Source organism: Triplophysa rosa, linkage group LG22, assembly GCF_024868665.1.
Source record: "Triplophysa rosa linkage group LG22, Trosa_1v2, whole genome shotgun sequence".
NCBI lineage: Eukaryota > Metazoa > Chordata > Actinopteri > Cypriniformes > Nemacheilidae > Triplophysa > Triplophysa rosa.
The window spans coordinates 369,336-392,929 of record NC_079911.1 but is presented as its reverse complement, the minus strand read 5'-3'; the positions used below and the strand labels follow the sequence as shown (position 1 = coordinate 392,929).

General features: G+C 40.2%; 1 protein-coding gene across 1 annotated transcript; it reads right to left on the bottom strand.

The window, feature by feature from the left end:
* Positions 1 to 11,407: 11,407 nt before the first annotated feature.
* Positions 11,408 to 23,506, bottom strand: isoc1 (isochorismatase domain containing 1). Its single transcript, XM_057320404.1, has 5 exons — positions 23,003 to 23,506; positions 22,243 to 22,362; positions 21,955 to 22,158; positions 21,758 to 21,874; positions 11,408 to 12,672 (listed from the first exon to the last, which is right to left on the bottom strand). Exons 1-5 carry the CDS (start codon positions 23,309 to 23,311, stop codon positions 12,526 to 12,528), a joined length of 897 nt encoding a protein of 298 aa, XP_057176387.1. The 5' UTR covers positions 23,312 to 23,506; the 3' UTR covers positions 11,408 to 12,525.
* Between the last annotated feature and the right edge of the window lie 88 nt (positions 23,507 to 23,594).

The window sequence follows — 23,594 nt, the reverse complement described above, 5'->3', positions numbered from 1 at the left end:
TAAACCCACAGACGTCAACAAAATGAAATCAACACGTGAAAATTATTCTAGAATTCCACAGTCAGCGCCGCACTGGCCTTCAGTGTTCTGCTGAGTCATATTGAGCATCTGTGTGTTCCTCACTGTCAACTCAGAGGTCTGCATCACTCTGATCTGAAGGAGGACACCAGACGCGTCAGGCGGTGACACTCCGCTAACTCTGGGTGCTGTCCAAAACCCTACCACCACTCACATAGTTTACCATTAAAGGTGCTGTGTGTAGATTTTTGGAGGATCTGTTGACAGAAATGCGGTGTAATATACATAAATATGTGTTCAGATATGTCTAAAGACTGAATGAGCTATTTCTATCTACATACACCGCCGGTCCCTTTACATAAAAATTCACCAGGTTGTTTCCACAGTAGCCCTTAACGTCCAAACTGCTCTACAGAGCGCGTTTCATAAAAACGTTTTCGTAAAAATGTGACGTCATCTTAGTTCTGTATCAGCCACAGTAGTGCTTCGAAAGGGAGCGGTGGAGTGAGCCATTGGTGGCAATTTTCAACCTCACCACTAGATGACGCTAAAATCTCCACATTTCTCACTTAATATCACCGGTTTTAACTGTACAGTACACACTTCAATTCAGTTGAAAAGTTCATTTATAGCGTTTTTCGCAATGTGCATTGTTCCAAAGCAGTTTTACAGGAGAAAAGAGAAAGAGAAATACACAGAAAAGGTAAAACACAGCACAGTGCATGGTGTTTATAGAACAAGCAAGATCTTTCTAATAAAGGGATGTTAACTGAATTTACCAAACCTTTAAACTAATCTAATATCAGCAGACTCCCGGTGAGCAAGCCAACACAGCCCTGTGGCGACGAACCCAAACTCCAATGATAAATGGAGAAAAAACCTCGGGAGAAACCAGTCTCAGCCGGGAGGGCCATATCTCCTCTGACGTGTCACAGCTGCACTCAGTGACTTTGATTAAAAGTTACTGAGTAAATGTTTATGAATAATAGGGAGAGATTATTGGTTGTGATTTAGGAAGTTTCATTTGTTGAAACTGTTAAGGTCTAATTTTTTGACAGATATCAACTCAACTTTATTCATATAGCGCTTTTTACAATTTTCATTGTTACAAAGCAGCTGTACATGAGACATGTTGACTATAAGCAAAACAATTAAAGTTGTACCTGCAAAAACAAGAAAAAGGTGAAAACACAGAAGACAGACATACCCACATACAAAACACTCCACACACACAATATGCACACGTATTAAATACACAGACATAGACACACACACACACAGACGCGCAGACACACGGGCACGCACGCACACACACACACACACAGACAAGCACGCAGAGACACGCACACACACAGACACGCACGCACACACACACACACACAGACACGCATGCACACACACAGAAACGCACACACACACGCACGCACGCACAGTGAAAGCACACATTTAAGATAAAGGAGAGAGAAACACAGGTCAAATATAACAGACTATAAATTCCTATATGCAATATTAATTAAGTAAAACTTTAAAATTCTAAAGCAGCCCCCCCGGCCAGGCAAATAGTGCAAAAGAACAGTATGCAAACGGTGGCGAGGAACCCAAAACTCAAATCGAGAAAAAAAACCTCAGGAGAACCCAGGCCCAACCAGGGGATTCCAGTTCCCCTCTGGCAAAAGCTGCTGCCTCTGCACAAGCTCGACAGTGCTTGCACAACAAGGCTAAAAATAAAAATAAATAAACTTACTAATAAGGTAAATTGTAGTTTTAAGATTATCATTAATAATCTAATAGCAGTTTAAATTTTGTAGTGAAGACGTGTCAAGTCATCTTTATCCAGCTCTATCATCTCAGCTCTTGTCAGGTCGCCACTTCCCATTCTCCACTCTACCATCAGGTCAGGCCATGAACTGCATCCTGCTCGCTGTGGTAACCTTGGATCAATGAGACTAGACTGGCTGAGAGTAGAGTACTGTTCTGCACTCTTTGATGCAACAAGTACATCAGTTGTGTTCCTGGTTCCGGTTGATCTAACTAATGCAGCCTAAACCCTCAGAGGATTTATATTATGGAAGTGTAGTGTATGCAAGATTAAAAAGATGCGTCTTTAGTCTAGATTTAAACTGACAGAGTGTGTCTGCCTCCCGGACAGTGCAGGGAAGACTATTCCAAAGTTTAGGCGCTAGATAGGAAAAGGATCTACCACCTGCACTTGATTTTGAAATTCTAGGTATTACCAACTGACAGGACGCCTGAGAGCGTAATGCACGTGAAGGACTGTAATACAAGAGGAGTTCACTCAGGTACTGAGGAGCTAAACCATGTAGGGCTTTATAGGTAATAAGCAAGATTTTAAAGTTAACGCGATGCTTTATAGGTAACCAGTGCAAGGTTGACAGAACCGGGCTAATATGTTCATACTTTTTTGTACGTGTAAGAACTCGAGCTGCAGCGTTTTGGACCAGTTGGAGTTTTTGTAATAAGCCTGCAGGGCAACCACCTAACAGTGCATTACAGTAATCTAGTCTTGATGTCATGAATGCATGAATTAACTTCTCTGCATCTGACAGTGACAGTATATGACGTAGTTTAGATATATTCTTAAGATGGAAAAACGCAATTTTACAGGTGTTGGCGACGTGGCTCTTAAATGACAGATTACTATCGAATAGAACGCCAAGATTCTTTGCTGACGACGAGGGTTTTATGGAACATCCGTCAATAGTTAAACAGTATTCTTGGTTGTTACGTATGGCTGTTTTCGGTCCAATAAGTAACACTTCTGTTTTGTCCGAGTTCAGTAATAAAAAGTTGTTACTCATCCAGTTTTTTATATCGACTATGCATTCCATTATTCGATGGAACTGCTGTGTTTCATGAGGCTTCGAGGAAATATAAAGTTGAGTATCATCAGCATAACAATGAAAGCTAACTCCGTGTCGCTTTATTATATCTCCTAGAGGTAGCATGTATACTGCGAAGAGCAGAGGCCCTAAGACTGAGCCCTGTGGTACACCGTATTGGACTTGCGATTTGCGTGACACCTCGTTGTTTATTGCTACAAATTGAAAACAGTCGGATAAATAAGATTTAAACCATTTCAAAGCTATTCCTTTAATGCCGACATAATTTTCGAGTCTATGTAGGAGTGTGCTGTGGTCAATGGTATCGAATGCAGCACTAAGGTCTAGCAGCACCAATAACGAGATACAACCTCGGTCAGACGCCAATAGCAGATCATTTGTAACTCTGATCAAAGCAGTCTCTGTACTGTGACATGCTCGAAATCCAGACTGGAATTCTTCATTGATGACATTCCTTTGGAGGAAGGAGCATAATTGAGTTGAAACTACTTTTTCCAGAACTTTAGATATGAAAGGTAGATTCGATATAGGCCTGTAGTTCCCTAGTTCTCTAGGGTTTTTTGACAAGGGCCCTTATAACAGCCACTTTATATGCTTTAGGCACATGTCCTAATGTCAGAGATGAGTTAATAATACCAAGAATAGGATCTATAATTTCTGGGAGCATCTCTTTCAGTAGATTTGTAGGTATAGGGTCTAGCCTGCATGTTGTTGATTTAGATGATCTAATGATTTTAGACAGCTCATCTTGATCTACGGTATAAAATAATTGCATTTTCTCCTTAAGGGCGCTGTAGTTAGTTTGTTCAGCAGGTTTCACTTCTGGTTGCATTCTTATAATTTTTTCTCTAATATCTTGGATTTTATATGTGAAGTAGTTCATAAATTCATCACTGTTTTGCTGATATACAGGATCAGAAGTCACTGACGATTTATTTTTGTTAATTTAGCCACCGTGTTAAATAAAAACCTAGGGTTGTGCTGGTTTTCTTCTATTAGTGATGAAAAGTAGGCGGATCTAGACGTTTTTAGGGCTTTCCTGTGTTTTCGAATACTATCCTTCCATGCTGTACTGAGAGTTATTGTAAAGTGCTGCGACACCTCCCCCTCTGCCTTTTAGACGAGGCTCATGTTTATAATAATAATCTTGGGGGACAGATTCATTTAAAGTAATATAATCATCTGGTTTTAGCCATGTTTCTGTCAAACAGAGCATGTCTATTTTATGATCTGTTATCATGTCGTTAACAAAAAGTGCTTTATTAGAGAGAGATCTAATATTTAGCAATCCGAGTCGTAACAGTTGATTATCAGTTGTTCATGTTTAATTTGTTTAACGTTTATTAAATTACTTTCAAGAGGTTTACGCATTATTTTATGTTTGCTAATCCGGGGGACAGACACATTCTCTATTTTATTATGTTTGGGAGAAGGGATTATTACATGTTGTACATTTTGTGTATTCTGCGATGTGAGATGGCAGGCAGACAGTTGGTTAAGTCATTCTGTCTGCTCCCTGACCTGGGCCCCAGTGAGTCAAGCTTTAATCCAGATACAAGTATTAGTGGAAAAGAAGCAATGCTGGACTGCTGACCGAAATGCGCTTCACTCTTTGTCCTGATCCAGAATCAGTCACTAGTGGGGCTGTGTGTGACTGAGTGTGGGTTTTTTCTCTCCACTTTGTGAATGGATGGCTTGATTGCAAAATCTCCAAGAGTAACTTACTTACCTTTGTTAATGTTAATGTTGATTGTTTTTGTTTATTCTTTAATCTTGTCTAATACTTTCTTTGTTATACCTTTAGGAAGCGGTAGGGAGAGGGTGCCATTTTTCTACCGTTTCTCTATGTTTTTGTTAGTAAGGGAGAGAGGTTAGTTTATGTCGTTTATTTCTTTTTCTTTTGATACATGTTACATGTTTTGAAGTTTTACCTGGGCAGTAAGAGTGTTTTGTTTTGTGTGTTGGCCTAGTCAATGCTTTCTGTTACTCCTTTTTGTTGCAAAATAAAAACAATACTATTATTATATCTAGTGTTTGGCGCTTTCTGGATCAGGGGACTGAAGTGACCGTCAGTCTAACAATTTTGTTACAACCTCGTTTACCCCTAGACTTTATCGGGGTTCGTAACACTATTTACTAGGATGGCGCCTTGGTATTCATCTTAGTCTGCCTACCGTGGTGTCGCAAAATCTCATTAGCGCCATCTTGTGCAACTTGTTACGTGTTGCTCACTGACGACAGACGATGAGGTATAAGTAATCCACAAACTTTAATGAATGGGTAAACATAACTTGTTTGAGACTCGACAAAGAACTGAGGAAGACACAGGGCTTAAATGCAGTACAGGGAATGATCATCAGGTGCGGGTGCAACAAACGAGGTGGAGGTAAGGGTTCGTGGCAAAATATAGTCCAAGGGTAGAAACGGAGAAAACTAAACAGGGAAACAGACATAAATGTGACATTACCCCCCCCCCCTTCCGGAAGGCACGACCTCGCACCGTAGACTAACAGAGGAGGGGGGGTGGGATCTCAGGCAGTGGACGAGGGGTTGCCAAAGGGAAGGCAGGAGGTGGTCGATAGGGCTGGGGAGGTGTCCAGAGCAGAGACATGAGGAGGACCCAAAAGGTAGCCAGAAGGAGGTTCCAGGGTGGCGTCGAGGGAGGGAGGAGCCAGAACAGTACAGAACAGTACTCTACTCTCAGCCAGTCTTGTCTCATTGTTCCAAGGTTACCACAGCGAGCAGGATGCAGTTCATGGTCTGACCTGATGGTAGAGCGGAGAATGGGAAGTGGGGACCTGACAAGAGCTGAGATGATAGAGCTGGATAAAGAAGGACGCGGTCTCTTGACATGTCTTCACCACAAAATTTCAAATGCTATTAGATTATTAATGATAATCTTAAACTATAATTTATTTTATTATTAAGTTTATTTATTTTATTTAGCCTTGTTGTGCAAGCTCTCTGGAGCTTGTGCAGAGGCAGCAGCTTTTGCCAGAGGGGAACTGGAATCCCCTGGTTGGGCCTGGGTTCTCCTGAGGTTTTTTTTCTCGATTAGAGTTTTGGGTTCCTCGCCACCGTTTGCATACTGTTTTTGCACTATCTGCCTGACCGGGGGGGCTGCTTTAGAATCTTAAAGTTTTACTTAATTAATATTGCATATAGGAATTTATTATCTGTTATATTTGACCTGTGCTTCTCTCTCCTTTATCCTAAATGTGTGCTCTCACTGAGCGTGTGTGTGTGTGCGTACTTGTCTGTGTACGTACGTGTGTGTGTGTGTGTGTGTGTGTGTGTGTCTCTGTGTCTGTGTGTGTTGGTGCGTGTGCGTGTTGTGTGTGTGGAGTGTTTTGTGTGTGGGTGTGTCTGTCTTCTGTGTTTTCAACCTTTTCTTGTTTTTGCAGGTACAACTCTGATTGTTTTGCTTGTAGTCATTGTGTCTCATGTACAGCTGCTTTGTAACAATGAAAATTGTAAAAGCGCTATATAAATAAAGTTGAGTTGAGTTGAGGAGCCATGGTGGAGAGCAGGCTGACGAGACCTTGGTGACGAGAGACAGAGACGACACCGGAGGAGTCCAGGGTGTAGCCACGCAGATGGAGAGCCCGGGGGACGCCTAAGGTTTGAAGGTCTGAGGCGAAGCCAACAGCTCAAGCGACCAAGGCGAAGGTTTGGGCAAGGCAGACCGCGGCGGAGCCAGTGTGACTGAGGACTGCGGAGGAGCCGCGGGGAAGGAGGAGCCTGACAACGCAGAAGTGGCGTTGCGATGAGGTGTAGCCAGAGGAGTGGAGCCCAGAGGCAGCGGATGGTCGATGACTGACCAAGGCGGAGCCAGAGGGACAAGGGAGCCTGGTGAAGCCAGTAGGATGCCGGGACACAGTGACAGGACAGGCCAGTAGGATGACGGGACAGGGAGCTGTGAGCGGAGCGGAGGTGTAGCCGCTGGGTCGAAGGGCCGAGATGGAGTCTGGGCCTCGAAGGCTGAGGGCGGAGACATGGATGAGTTCAGTTCAGGGGTCAACTGGTCCAGGGCTGACTCACAGACCAACGAAGGCAGAGGAGGAAGAGGGAGGGAGGGCGGGAGCTTGGGAACTGGCGAGGGAGAGTTGGCTGTCGAGGGTAGACTGGGCGGGACCAGCTCGGGACATTCTGGGAGGCCGGACGGGACCGGCTTGGGACATTTCTGGGAGGCCAAACGGGACCGGCTCGGGACATTCTGGGAGGCAGTGTGCTCTGGCGGCTGGGCAGCGGGCTCTGAGGGCTTGTCAGCAGGTTACAGATTTTCTGTGTCAAAAATGTCATTTGTTTTTCAAAAAGAAGAATGAATCCCTCAATAAATATTCAAGTGTACGGAGAATCACTGGAGCAAACATCAGTAGTTAGTGATGTAACTACTAGTTACTAGTAGTTGGTTTTTAGGAATTTGGATGGCTCAAAAGTAAATTTCAGATTATATATAAAGAAAATAATAGACAAATGTAAAAAATTGTGATTAATATAATGAAATATTTTGCAGGAGTTGAATGGGGAGCATGTCATCAATCGCTTAAAAGTATTTATGTGGCACTGATTGGACCAGATGGATTATGGCAGCATGGTAGGCCTATGTAGCTCCTTTCAAATGTTGAGGCAATCCAAACTCAAGCATTAAGGATATACTGTGGAGTAGTAAGATCATCGCCTGTGTCATCACTTCATGTAGAGACGGAAATAATGCCTCTAGAAATGAGAAGGAGCAAGTTAAAAATGAGATACTGGAAAAGGCCGGTCAGAAAGACATTCAATTAAGAATGTCTTGAAAGATTGCTGAGAATATGGGTAAAGTTTTGGATGGACTGTTAATGAGTATTGGGGTAAGTCTTAATGTCTTAATCACTTTTATTGGCCCCCTTAGGGGCAATTTGTTCTGCAGCATGGAGTCAACACACACCAAGTACAAGGACAAATACACAGGAAATTCACAAGGACAAATACACAGTAAATTCACCAAGAATAAATATTAAAAAACACATATAAAAATAAACTACCTTTTTCTATGTGCGTTAATCAATCTTATGGCGCAAGGTACTAATGAGAATTTGAATCTGTTGGTCTTGGCTCTATGAACTCTATATAAAGATCCAGAAGGAATGGTATAAAATGCATTATGGAGAGGATGAGAGCTATCCGATATAATATTATTCGCTTTCTTAAGCACCTGCCTGTTGTACAAATCAGACAGCCCCATCATTTTCATACCCACTACTTTACTACAGTTGTTCACGACTTTAACCAGTGCTGTCACGATCACAGGGAGAGAAGAACCCAATTAGCGATATATAGGATTTATTAAACATAAAACAAAACAAAAACCCACGATGGGGTACAAACGAGAAAACAGGATAATAAGCAAAACAGGACATAGACTACTAACTAACACTAGACTTAAACACCACTAGACATGAACATCATGTCTGTCTTGATCTTGTGGCAGAATCACGGCAGGATCCCTTATTTAATGTGGAGAGATACATTTAGACCCTTTTGGCGTTCCATACTCTATCTCCGATCTCGTCTCTGTTCCTCCCCTCTCGTTTCCTCATTAATAATTGTTAATGATTTCATGCCACGCACCTGTCCCTTCTTGATTTGGTTCCCTTTAAGAAGCCCTCGTGTCTATTATCTTGTGCTCGTTCATTTTGGCTGTTTGCCTACAACCTTGTGTCTTGTCGTGTGATATTTAACATCTGGATTACCTTGCCCCTTGGATGGTCTTTGTTATCAGTTGTGTCTTGGTTTGTGTTACCCTGCTTGTGCTTAGGAATGAACTTGAGAATTACAGCTTTCAACCTCGCGACTGTTCGAAGTCTGGTACTTCATCAGAGAGTACAAGTGGGTCCACCTTTCCCCTGGATAACACATGAGCTGCACCCCTTGGCATGGGAAGCCGTCCTATGTTTCCAATCACTATTCTTTGCCTCCTGGGTTCCGATGACCATGCTCCTTGTGTCTCTTCCGTCTTTATGTAGAGGTCCTCTGTGTCCTGCTTTTTCCTCCTTTGCAGCAATACGTCACCGTTTGCCTGAGACTGATTTTAGCCACACCCCTCCACTATTATTGGCACCCTTGGTAAATATGAGCAAAGAAGGCTGTAAAAATAAATCTGCATTGTTTCTCCTTTAGATCTTTTATTCAAAAAATCTACAACATTCCAACATTTCATTAAAGTCAAACAATTTGAAGTGGGGGGAATATCACATTATGAAAAAAAATCTAATACACCCTGGTCACAATTATTGGAATTGAAGTAAAATATCTCCCAAGTATATTCCCATTGATGTTTACAGTTTCTTAGCACACCAAGGTGACTAGAAACATGATGTTGTCCAGTTATGACTTCTTGTTTCACAGGAGAATAATATTAGCAACAAAGCCCAAACCCCCTTAATCATTTATCACAATGAATAAAACCAAAGACTCTACACTCGAAAAGAAATCAGTAAAAATAGGGCATAATATATTGTATTAATATGAAGGAATTTTCTGTATTCATTTTTACAGTTGTTTTACCTGTATTTTACATTTTGCACTGCTTAAAATTGCATTTTAGCATTAACAGAAATTTCCATAAAATAAAGGAAAATGTACTGGTCATTTTCTGACAGTAATTTATCCGTTTTTTATGGGATTTTTTTTACAGTGTAGTTCAATTGTGCAATATAGTTCTGTTGACACAAAATGGTTGTAAGGAAATAGTTAAAACAATAAAAAAAATCTAATTTCCAACATCAGGGCAATGATCAAGAAGTTTTAATGGACTGGAGATGTTGAAAATCATCTTGAAACAGGATGTGTCTATATTGTCTCAATGCACAACTAGGAGAAGAATTTGAGTGGCCAAAGACTCTTCAAAGAGTTCAGATGGAAAATTGCAGTAATCAGTTGAATTTTGGGGTCAGAAAGCATTTCATAAAAATTAAGGAAAACTGCACCTCCATCACCACAAGTTGTTTGGGACACTGTTCAAGAAACAAATCTTCTGCTCTTATGCAAAAATAAACTGCACCATATGAATCTGCCATACTGGAACTTCAACCAGGACTGGGGTCTATGGCCATATGACATGAAAAAGAGTTTTTTTGGCAAGATAGGTTTGGTGCACACAGGGATAAAAAAAATGCCCCATGTCCACAGTTAAATATGTCACCAGATCTTTATTGTTGTGAACCTACTTTTATACCAGAGGTTCTGGACATGTTGATCAGATTCACGACAATATGTTTTATATCAAATACCAACAGATAAAAATCAAAACCTGACTTGCTCTGCTAGAAATCTTATAATGGGTCGTGGTTAGATCTTCCATCAGCACACTGGTTCAAAATAAACATCAACACCAATAAAAAATGGGTCACTGAACACAAAATCAAGATCCTGCCACAGCCATCCCAGTTCCCTGATCCGAACCCTAGAGAGAACGAGTGGATGAACTGAACATAAGAGAGCACCAACATTTGAAGGATCTGAAGAGATTCTGCGTGAAGGAATGGACTCCGATGACTTGCCATATATTCTCAAACCTCGTCAGACTCATTTCATTTGCTTGTATAAAAGATCAAAAGGAGAAACAATGCAGAATTATTTTTACAGCCTTCTTTGCTCATATTTACCAAGGGTGCCAATATTAGTGGAGGGCACTGTACATAGTGAGTAGATCGGTCTTATCATTTTAAAGTAAATGTGTTCAAAAGTCTGAAAATCTGTGTAACTTTAAGGAACGTCACTACCAAACATCTCTTTTCTTCTGCAATTAAGCAAACTTTTTTGTGCGTTATTCCATAAAATTTAGTTTTTATGTGTACATCTGTTCAGAACTGTGCCTGCTAACCATGTGCTGATTAGCATCTTTGAGCTAGGCTTAAAGCATTTAAAAATGTTCATGACCGAAACGTATCACTGGGTATCATTGTTTCGGTAGTGACAAAAATTGTTTTGGTAGTGAGAAAAAGAAACACTTAATATTTTATTTGAGGAAATAAACAAAACTCCGTACAGTTATGCAAAGCATTAGTTTTTAGTATGTTATAGTAGTGATATAGTATGTGAGCTGTAGGTTTTCTATTAGATATTTACCGTCAGACGTCTGCTATAATGTATGTGCTGCCTGCGTATGTGCAACATAGTTAGTTATTTGTATTAACATGTTGAAACATTACCATCACTACTGAAAATGTGTGTCACGACCGAAACATGGAATGTTTTGTCAAAAATAAAGTAAATTAAATGATCAACTAAGATGTTATGATAGTGTTTGGTTCAATGTATATATAAACTAATGAATCCTTAACTTTGAAATCAGTACGATCAATTTGATGCCTTTTACAAAGAAAGATTGGATTCAAAATGCAACAAATCTCATAAATTGAAATATTGTGAAAATTGTGATTGTTATTGATTTACATGTGGAAACATTTTTTAAAAATAGCTAATATATTTACAAAGTCGATTTAAACAAAATCTTAATGTGTAAATATAATCCTTTTATTCAATTATATATTATTGTGTTTCGGTAGTGACTAAATTTGGGAAAAGGAAGAATATTTCAAAACTTTATGAAATTACAATATGAAAATTAACTGCACATATACTAGAAATGTGTACCTTTGATATTATACAATTTGCTTACATCAAAAAATTCTGAAAAACAAACAAACAATTTCAAGATGTTTCCAACCCTGATTTTCTGTAGAATGGCCCATATACCTCAACAAGATGAAAATAATTCCAAGGTATAGTTCAGCCAAAACACAAAATTACCCCAGGTTTACTCACCCTCAAGGCATTCTAAGTGTATATGACCTTCTACTTTCAGATGAATACAGTTGGAGTTATATACCATTTATCCCGTCTCTTCCAATATTTGAAAGCTCCAAAATTCCGTTATCATTTTGCAATGACGACACGTATTGGAGTGTGCTTTTCAATTGAAACCATCAGGATTAATGAATTAATAATGACATCTCTTTACTACAGGAACTATTTTCTGTAATTTTATATAAATAAAACTGAATTGAAGCATACATGGCACACAGAAATAATGTGTTTCCCCACATGAACATGAGAGCCAGAGCATAAGTTCAGGTCTTGCCACCAAAAATAATGACTAGAGTTAGATTATCAGTCTCTAAACGCTCTGACAAAACATGAACATAACAGAGCTTTTCCAGTTTAGTTGCGAATATTACTCAAAGCAGCATTTTCGTTTTACCATGTTGGATGACAATATACATGAAACACCTTTACACTTTCAATATTTAGTGCATATAAACATTTATTTCAGCTACAAAACTGTGATAAAAATCATGTTTACATAAAGTAATGTTGTCATGTCATGAAAATCAAGAGACTGTTGTTCATCTCTAGGCACCATATACACACACATCATCATCATCAAGCTACGGGCCCAAATCAACACAAACACACAACCACAGAAAAGTCTTCAAAACATCTTCAAAACCTACGGTGAGGGTAAGAATATAAAGATTTACAATAAACAATAACAGAAAGCACAGGTCTTAACAGGGCAATAAACACAAATGTACCTCAATCACACACTCATGTTTCAGTCATCAGTGACGTGTGCGTGAGACACTTAACAGGCGTGTGATCAGATTTTGGACAGCAGGCCTGACTCTGGAGCGCTGACTTTAATGATGTTCTGGATCTCTTTAAACTTGGGATGTTCTTTATCATTCACCAGCTGCAGGAGGACAGATTCACTGGTGGTGATGAGGATTCCAGTGCGGGCCAGACGCTAAGAGACACAAATCCTCATCAGATCACGCAGCAGACAATTAATAGCGCTGATACAGTCAGTACGTCTGTATTTCTTTTCTATTCACTACATGTTTCATAATACATCTGAAATTTTTACACTAAACAGCGTTGTAACATGATAAATGGTAACGAGTGATTATTTATTTACATGATGATTAATATCATAGATGCAGATGGATTGAAATGAATCCCAACAGTCAGCTCAGCGCAGGGGTGTAGCTGTGAGAGGGACATGTGTATGTTTATCTATATACAAACCTAAAAATCGACAGATTTTGTCAGTAGGAAACACCAGATTACACTGCCGGGCAAAAGTTTTGGGACACTTAAGGCTGAAGTACGGTTCCCTTTTTAAGCGCTCGCGATGGACAGCGTACAGTGCGCGTGATGCAAATTTCGTCATCAGAATAATATGCACGTACTGTACACGCACCGCCGAAATTTTTTACCTCGCGTACAAAGTATGCGCAGGTCGTGGACACACTACACATTTCTTGAAGTAATTAGTTTAACCACCAGGTGGCGACCGTGTCCTGGGAGCATCGATTCAAGGTAGTAGAAGAAAACCTGACCCCTGTAGGCCCGGAGAGGTATTGCCATAGACATATATATATATATATACACTCACCTAAAGGATTATTAGGAACACCTGTTCAATTTCTCATTAATGCAATTATCTAATCAACCAATCACATGGCAGTTGCTTCAATGCATTTAGGGGTGTGGTCCTGGTCAAGACAATCTCCTGAACTCCAAACTGAATGTCAGAATGGGAAAGAAAGGTGATTTAAGCAATTTTGAGCGTGGCATGGTTGTTGGTGCCAGACGGGCCGGTCTGAGTATTTCACAATCTGCTCAGTTACTGGGATTTTCACGCACAACCATTTCTAGGGTTTACAAAGAATGGTGTGAAAAGGGAAAAACATCCAGTATGCGGCAGTCCTGTGGGCGAAAATGCCTTGTTGATGCTAGAGGTCAGAGGAGAATGGGCCGACTGATTCAAGCTGATAGAAGAGCAACTTTGACTGAAATAACCACTCGTTACAACCGAGGTATGCAGCAAAGCATTTGTGAAGCCACAACACGCACAACCTTGAGGCAGATGGGCTACAACAGCAGAAGACCCCACCGGGTACCACTCATCTCCACTACAAATAGGAAAAAGAGGCTACAATTTGCACGAGCTCACCAAAATTGGACAGTTGAAGACTGGAAAAATGTTGCCTGGTCTGATGAGTCTCGATTTCTGTTGAGACATTCAAATGGTAGAGTCAGAATTTGGCGTAAACAGAATGAGAACATGGATCCATCATGCCTTGTTACCACTGTGCAGGCTGGTGGTGGTGGTGTAATGGTGTGGGGGATGTTTTCTTGGCACACTTTAGGCCCCTTAGTGCCAATTGGGCATCGTTTAAATGCCACGGCCTACCTGAGCATTGTTTCTGACCATGTCCATCCCTTTATGACCACCATGTACCCATCCTCTAATGGCTACTTCCAGCAGGATAATGCACCATGTCACAAAGCTCGAATCATTTCAAATTGGTTTCTTGAACATGACAATGAGTTCACTGTACTAGAATGGCCCCCACAGTCACCAGATCTCAACCCGATAGAACATCTTTGGGATGTGGTGGAACGGGAGCTTCGTGCCCTGGATGTGCATCCCACAAATCTCCATCAACTGCAAGATGCTATCCTATCAATATGGGCCAACATTTCTAAAGAATGCTTTCAGCACCTTGTTGAATCAATGCCACGTAGAATTAAGGCAGTTCTGAAGGCGAAAGGGGGTCAAACACCGTATTAGTATGGTGTTCCTAATAATCCTTTAGGTGAGTATATACACTCACCTAAAGGATTATTAGGAACACCATACTAATACGGTGTTTGACCCCCTTTCGCCTTCAGAACTGCCTTAATTCTACGTGGCATTGATTCAACAAGGTGCTGAAAGCATTCTTTAGAAATGTTGGCCCATATTGATAGGATAGCATCTTGCAGTTGATGGAGATTTGTGGGATGCACATCCAGGGCACGAAGCTCCCGTTCCACCACATCCCAAAGATGTTCTATCGGGTTGAGATCTGGTGACTGTGGGGGCCATTCTAGTACAGTGAACTCATTGTCATGTTCAAGAAACCAATTTGAAATGATTCGAGCTTTGTGACATGGTGCATTATCCTGCTGGAAGTAGCCATTAGAGGATGGGTACATGGTGGTCATAAAGGGATGGACATGGTCAGAAACAATGCTCAGGTAGGCCGTGGCATTTAAACGATGCCCAATTGGCACTAAGGGGCCTAAAGTGTGCCAAGAAAACATCCCCCACACCATTACACCACCACCACCAGCCTGCACAGTGGTAACAAGGCATGATGGATCCATGTTCTCATTCTGTTTACGCCAAATTCTGACTCTACCATTTGAATGTCTCAACAGAAATCGAGACTCATCAGACCAGGCAACATTTTTCCAGTCTTCAACTGTCCAATTTTGGTGAGCTCGTGCAAATTGTAGCCTCTTTTTCCTATTTGTAGTGGAGATGAGTGGTACCCGGTGGGGTCTTCTGCTGTTGTAGCCCATCTGCCTCAAGGTTGTGCGTGTTGTGGCTTCACAAATGCTTTGCTGCATACCTCGGTTGTAACGAGTGGTTATTTCAGTCAAAGTTGCTCTTCTATCAGCTTGAATCAGTCGGCCCATTCTCCTCTGACCTCTAGCATCAACAAGGCATTTTCGCCCACAGGACTGCCGCATACTGGATGTTTTTCCCTTTTCACACCATTCTTTGTAAACCCTAGAAATGGTTGTGCGTGAAAATCCCAGTAACTGAGCAGATTGTGAAATACTCAGACCGGCCCGTCTGGCACCAACAACCATGCCACGCTCAAAATTGCTTAAATCACCTTTCTTTCCCATTCTGACATTCAGTTTGGAGTTCAGGAGATTGTCTTGACCAGGACCACACCCCTAAATGCATTGAAGCAACTGCCATGTGATTGGTTGATTAGATAATTGCATTAATGAGAAATTGAACAGGTGTTCCTAATAATCCTTTAGGTGAGTGTATATATATATCTGATATTAAACTATAAATGGTATATAACCAGTAAGAAATGAATTGGCATTATCAATATTAAAAACAATTTTATTAGACACAAACTTATTGATAACGATTAATTACAACGATTTACAGTAAAAATACACTGGTTTGAAGCATGTAAGTACATGTTAGAACTTAAGTAATCTTTAAAAATCTGCTGTGATTTAAGTTGCTAGGAATATAGGAGCTATTGACAAAATCATTGATATAATAACTTGTTTCAGATGGTTGTTAAATAATTCATAAATGAAGCATGTTAAAGGTCTGGAGTTGATTCTACATGTGGTGTTTGCATTTGGAAGCTGTTGCTGTGAACCCACATCATGGGGTTCAGGGAGATCTCCATGCAAGTGAAACAGACCATAGTTAGATTTTAAAAACACTACACATCCGTCAGAAAGATGCCAGGAACATTAAGAGCGGCCAAATCAACAATTTGGGACATTCTGGGGGAAAAAAACAACACACCGCTGAGCTCAGTAACAAAACAATCCTAGGCGTCCATATGAGATCAAAGTGGTGGATGATGACATTATCCTCTCCATGATGAAGAAAAACACCTTCACAACTTCCAGACAAGTGAAGAACACTCTCCAAGAGGTAAATATGTCAATGTTTGTCAATCAAAACAATAAAGAGAATACAAGGAAAAAATAGAGAGGGTTCACAACAAGGTGCAAAAGCCTCAAGAATAGGATGGGTACATTAGACTTCTGAAATAGCCGAACAAGCTCTAGAAAGCATATTTTTGGAGAGATCAAATTAATTTCAGCCTGCATAAGACTAAAAAGAATAAAAGATATGGAGAAGGCTTGGAATATCTCATGATATGAGCATACAACATCTTCAGTAAAATAGTGTTCAGGCAGTGTGATTCCATTTCCATGCATGACGTCCTCAGGCACTGGGTCACTGGTGTTTTTTTGGTGATGTAACAGAAGACAGAAGCATCCGGATTAATTCTTCACTTGTCTGGACGTTGTGAAGATGTTTTTCTTCATCATGGAGAGGATAATGTCATCATCCACCACTTTGATCTCATATGGACACCTAGGATTGTTTTGTTACTGAGCTCAGCGGTGTGTTTTTTTACCCCAGAATGTCCCAAATTGTTGATTTGGCTGCTCTTAATGTTCCTGGCATCTTTCTGACGGATGTGTAGTGTTTTTAAAATCTAACTATGGTCTGTTTCACTTGCATGGAGATCTCCCTGAACCCCATGATGTGGGTTCACAGCAACAGCTTCCAAATGCAAACACCACATGTAGAATCAACTCCAGACCTTTAACATGCTTCATTTATGAAGAAATTATTTAAGGAAAAGCCCATACCTGTGAATAAAACAGCTTTTGATTCAACTGTCCAATTACTTTTGGTCCCTTGAAAAAGGGGGGCGCTTCATATTAAAGAGCTGTAATTCCTAAATCCTTCAGCTAATCTGGATGTGAATACACTCTAAATAAAGATGAGAGCGTGCACTTTAAGACAATATCTATTATAAAACTGTAACTCGAAAACATATTGATACACAGCTAAAATAACAAAAAATGTGCCTCTGTCCAAATATTTATGGCCCTAACTGTATATACAGCTATTTCATACTTACAATGCACGGCAGTGTTATTTGTTTTACTATATCACATACATCATGTTTTACTGCTGTAGCGGGTTTACGGGATAAATAAAAGAACATCTTTTATCTTTTTATCGTCTAAAATTACTACAGAAAAAGCCATTTCTACAGTGAAAAACATTTGTTTTTATATAACACGTAAATTAAACTACATTACCTTGGGTGTTTTGTTCGATGATTCAAATAAATCTCAGAAACAATCTCTAGGCTACATGTCTGTTTTATTCTCGACTACTATAACGTGGTTATTTATTCTGTTGCTCGTCTTGTCAACAACATATCACTGAACATGGTGCCATCTAGTGGATTCTCACAAATAACAGGCACAAATAATGGATTTCACATTTCCTTATGACAACCATTCATTTTAAAGTAGCTATAATCGAGACACGAAGCAACTAGAGACATGGTAAAGTTGTACTCTATACGTATATCGTAAAACAGGGGTCTTCAACCAGGGGTACTGCAAGGGGTCCGCTAATTACGGTTTACTCACAGGCAAATTTTTGTTAAAAATGTAAAGCATGGGTACAGAAATATTACAACCAATGTTCTCTTTAAGCTGTTCACGTGCGCGGCCGTGCGGACTCATTTAAGTTCCCGCGCATTACAATTATAACTAGTGATGGGAAATCCGGCTCTTTTCTGCAAACCGGGTCTTTCGGACAGTTCGTTTCAATGAACCGGTTCAAAAGACCGGTTCACCGATTCTTTTACGCCCTGACGTAATGACATCACTCGCCCTGGCGTAACGCGTCAAGTCTTTCATCCCGGCCGGCTGGGATGAAAATACTACACGGACCCTCAGGCTCAGCACAAAATATATAAATCATTAATCATAACTTTTGTCAGTTAACAAATCATCATCATGATCTGACACGTTTCTTACATATAAGTTTTGCAACTAAAGCACCCAAATACAGGCACAGCTGTGCAGCAAACTATCATATTTTAAGTCTTAAAGACAAAGTACATAATTAATTTTCATCAGCGTTTTACAGAAACCATATGATCCATGCATAATTCAAAACGATTTATTTGTTATTATATAAACTTACGTTTTCTCAGATTGCTCCATAATATTTACGTGCTCTGTTCACGTGAGCTGGTAGCATTAGGAACCGCGGTAAAGTTAGTTTGATGTTGGACATTCATTAGACATTCAGTTTCATACCAATTAAGCTCTTTGCGCCTGTTATGTTTCGAGCCCAAACTAACTCAGATAGACATAAATATATGCCCTTTACGTTGCACAAGGCTTCATTTCTAGAAAAAACGATATAAATTAACCATGAAAATTGATTAAACAATTTAACTACGTGACATTAATCTATAAAACCAGTACTAACATGTTCAGAAAAACATGCCTGTTATTGCACAAGGCTCCGTTTTTTGGAATTAGCATTTTATGTATTTTATAATAATTGTACAACTTCTAATATATGTAATTACATAAATCCATTAAACGACAACAGAAAAAAATATCAAACCAACTGGAACATATTCAGAATATTATTTCCTACAGGGGCGGTTTCCCGGACAGGGATTAGTTTAAACCAGGACTAGGCCTTAGTTTAATTAGAAAATATAAGTAGTTTTAACAAACATGCCTTACTAAAAACATTACTTACACCCCATAATGTTTATTAATTTGTACTTAAGTCATTTTTTGACATTCCGATAAATCAATTGAATTGTGTGGAAACGGGTGTAATAATTGAATTAAGTTTATCCAACAATTTACTTTTCTGAGTGTATATCACGATAGGAAGAGAGTTCTTAAAGATATTCAAACATTGGGCATCAAACCAACATCATTAGAGAGGGAACGCCATTCCAGACCGGAAATAAGTTTTCAGATTTTGATTAAAGATTACCATAACAACTATTTTTTCCTGTTTACTAACTTGCACGGATTAATTGTTCACTGCAAGAGGAGTAATATATAGTAACAAAATACGGTTCCTTTTCAAGTCATAGGTACCTTAAAAGGACATATTTGTAAAGTTTGCACTTTTGTAAGCTAAGTTACGGTCAAGTGACAGCTCTGTACACTTTTATTTGTGTGTAGACACTTAAAATGTTCATTTAAAAGAGAGTTTTTGCATCGTAGCACTTCACATAGCTATAGCCCTTTTAAATCTAACAAACTCCAACACTTTTAGCCTCAATGCAACAATAATGTTACAAACCTACGCTGAGACTTCAGGGTCAAGGATGTAAATGCATCTTTAATATCCAAAATCAACAGGTAAGGGTCAGGCAGGCAGCAAAGCTTCACAAGATGAAATACAAACTAACAAACAAAACGCAATAATCCAACAGAGTAACCATGAAGAGGCTGCTCAGAATTTAGCACATGCAAAACTTGGCAATGAATGAATGAACAAGCCAAGCAGGCCGTGCTAAGGATTGTGGGATTTGTAGTCAAGAGTGAATATATGCCTGGGGAAAGCTCCTTTATTTTTTGCTTATTTTTGCTTTTTATTTACATTGCATTTTATTTCCTTTATCGCCTGATTATTACTCTGAATATTTGAATCTATATTGCACTATGCTTGTTTTGAAAATTATTTGTTTGGTACTCCGCATGTACATTACCCAAACCATTCAACACAAAACCTTTGCAAAATTGCTCAATGATGCGGGACACGTTTACTGTGCATGTGCTGAGCACGCGCGTGAGCATGAAGCCAATCAGTAGGCAGCCATTGAGGACACAGGATCCAATGACACATCTAATAATCTGTTTGATATCTTTGATATCTCATAGCTCAAATGGTGTTTAAGAGTAATAAATCAATAAATCATACATAAATCTGTTTCATTAAAATAAATCAAGGGTCAGTATTTTTATAGGACTAAGCATTGTACATCATTCCTTTAGCTGAAGTGGTGTACAAGTTGAATGGATTTAAATGGGTTTCAGGACAGTCTAAAAAAATGAATGGCTTAGTACCGTATATAAAAATATCAGTTTAATAATCAGATAAACAAGCCTTGTGCATCATAGGGAATAATGCTCTGAATATGTTACAGTTGATACCTTCATCTCAAATGCTGTTGTTTTAACATAACATTGCTGTGACAATATGGTTGTTTCTATTTAAATAGCTCCTTTTGCACATTTAGGGGGTCCCTGCTCCATGCATCTCTCATCTAAGGGGTCCTTGCCCCGAAAAACGTTGAAGACCCCTGTCGTAAACCATTGAAATATGTTAAGAAATGTAAACGTGATTGTGCTTTTAATGCCGAAAAAGCTCAGCTCTCCCATTGGGTTCAGTGGGCTTTTAGTGCACTGTTGCCCTCACTAATATGGCGGCGCCATTGACGTATCGCAGCAGCGGAGCAAAGCGGCCAATGCGGCGTCTAGTTATATATATATATGTCTATGGGTATTTCAATATGTTGTAATGCGGTGTGTACACAAATGAGTCAAAGGAAGTATACTTTGCGAGGCTGTGCGTCCGGCCGTACGTGTACTCTCGCATACACGTAAAAAAAAAAATCATACCACAGGCATTACTCACTTATGTGTTCATATTTTTCCACATTTGAGAATAATAATAAACTCATCAAAATGATGAAATAAAACAAAGGGAACTATGGCAAAATATTATAGTTTAAATAAATGAAAACGTGATATATTTGATCATCTGAATTAGCAGAAATGTTTTCTTGTCATTTTCTACAGGTCTCACCCCAAGATGCTTTTTAAACAATATTAGAGGAGTTCCCGTCTATTCTGTGCTCTTATTGGCTGCTCTTTCTTCATTATTCAGTCAAAGTCATACATTTAAAAAATGTTTTTTATTAAATTAAATGTTAGTTTTGTCATGAAAAACATGTATGTTTGCAAAATATACTTTTGTCTACTAAACTAATATCAGACATTTAAGCACACGTTTTTTTTAATAATGAGAAACATTGCTTCAGCTGTATCGTCACATATTTGTGATACATTTTTGCACCCTACAACATAGCACTGACTGGCCGCCACCTGCCGTCAGCACAGAACATCCACACGTGTTTCTAACACATATCTGGTGTACTGTACATTAGGGTTATCATCAGCGCTAGCGCTGTTCCTGCGTCAGTCTTTCACGCACTTGTGACTGGCCTAATGTTAGTTCACATATCAAACCAGAGAACATGGGTGTGTGTGGGGGGGGTGGCACACGCATCACGTGCTTCAGAAAAGTGTTGATATAGCCGTTGTACGTGCACCACGTGTTCTTGATTCTCAGTGAATGTACAGTATGGATTTATTCGATGTGTAGCACTTGACATGATTAGTCACAGAACTAGAAGTGAGACTCTTCATACCTCCAGCGCAAACATTCTGTCCATCATACTTCTAGAGGACGTGGCATCAGCAACAATGTGCACTTCAAATCCTCTTCCTATCAGATCCAGAGCCGTCTGCTGAATGCACACGTGCGTCTGCGGCAGAGAAAAAAGATCCGATCTGTTCATCAGAACTCATCATGTACTTCTCTTTGTGTTTAACGTCAGATACCGACCTCGACACCGAAGAGCACGACGCTGCGGACCGCTGGAAGCTCAGCGAGGGCGGCCTCCACCTCAGGAAGAACCATGGAGAACTTGGTTTTGGGGAAAACCAGTTTAGCCCCGGTCAGATCCAGTTCCTGTACTGTGCTGCCCAGACCTTTAGGATACTGCTCTGACACCAGCACGGGAATACCCAGAATACCAGCACCCTGCAGCTGCGCGCGCAAACACACACTTCATTCATATCCGATCAAACAGATCATAAACTCTGTGTCATGAAAACATGATGCGTGCGTTACCAGTCTCTGTCCCACACTGATGATGTCATCGAAGTATTTGATGGCAGGTCTGAATCTCTCCTGCATGTCACAGCAGAAGAAAGCCGTGGTGGATGCTGACAGGTTTCCCAGCGGAGTCATCTAACGGACACACACACGAAATCACAAATGATCTTTTTCTGTAATAGGACGATAATGATGAGATGACACTGAGATCATAAACCAGTGGTTCTCAAACTGGGAGTTGTAAGATGGTTCCAAGTGGCATTTTATGGCATAGAGAACATGATCACAGATTTTATGCAATCAAACATCAGAAAACAAAGACCACCGACCAAAAGGACCATTCGTTTTGGGGTGGAGCATCCGTTTAAATAACTGGCAGACACCTGTCATCTCGCTTAACTTGGCTAATTGTTTTGATGAGTAAAGAAATCGATATTTCGTAAACAGAAATGAGTGCTGGAGAAGACGACAAAAGAATGATTTTTCTTGATGCCGTTATATTTGTCGTGAATGTTTAAGTACGAACTCGTATCATAATGAGAACAGTGAGATCAGATCAGATCAGTCGTGTTCTTGTTCCTGTAAATTTGACTACACAAACACAACGACACGACGAAGGGAAACATAAACCTCGTACATACAAAGGTTGACAAGCGGAGTAAAGTTAGTTTTGCTTTCGATATTCCCGACACATTCAGCAATTAAAGGCCAATAACGACATGAACTTGAACTTGACGGCGATTATTAGAGGTCGCGTATGAAAGTGCGAGCTTACGTCCTTCAGCAGAGGCACTAATCTCAGGCGACATCTCTCCGAGATCGCGAATCCCTTCGGTAAATCAATGTACTGAGCCCATTCCTCCGAGAAGCACTGAATGACGAACTTCCGCTGAATGTCGATCTGATGTCCATAGAGAGAGAGAAACTTCTGCATCAACACTTCATATCCAGACGCCACGGGTACAGATGAAGGTCGTGAGAACTCCGAGAAAGAGAACAACACAGAGACACGATCACCACTGCTGCTGATGGGCCAGTCCGCCATCATGAACCTCACGCGAATCACTTCAGACGAATCATTCATTCGACTCAATCTGACTCGCTCTGCTCCGTCCGAGCTCAGACGTGGCTGTACGAAGCGGGGTAAAGTTAAACGCCAATACCTCCACAACGACTTGCCCTTCTAATATCTTAATAATATTACCGCTAATAGGACAAGGCTGATAATGTTTCACAACCTTCTTTTATATTGTTTTCGCTCGATATGACAAACACTGCCCCGCTAAAGCCGTCGCAATGTGCATTTAGCCGGGAGACCTCGCTCTTTGCGGAGCTGTGAGTAAGGGACCGTAGGAAAAGTGCAAGTT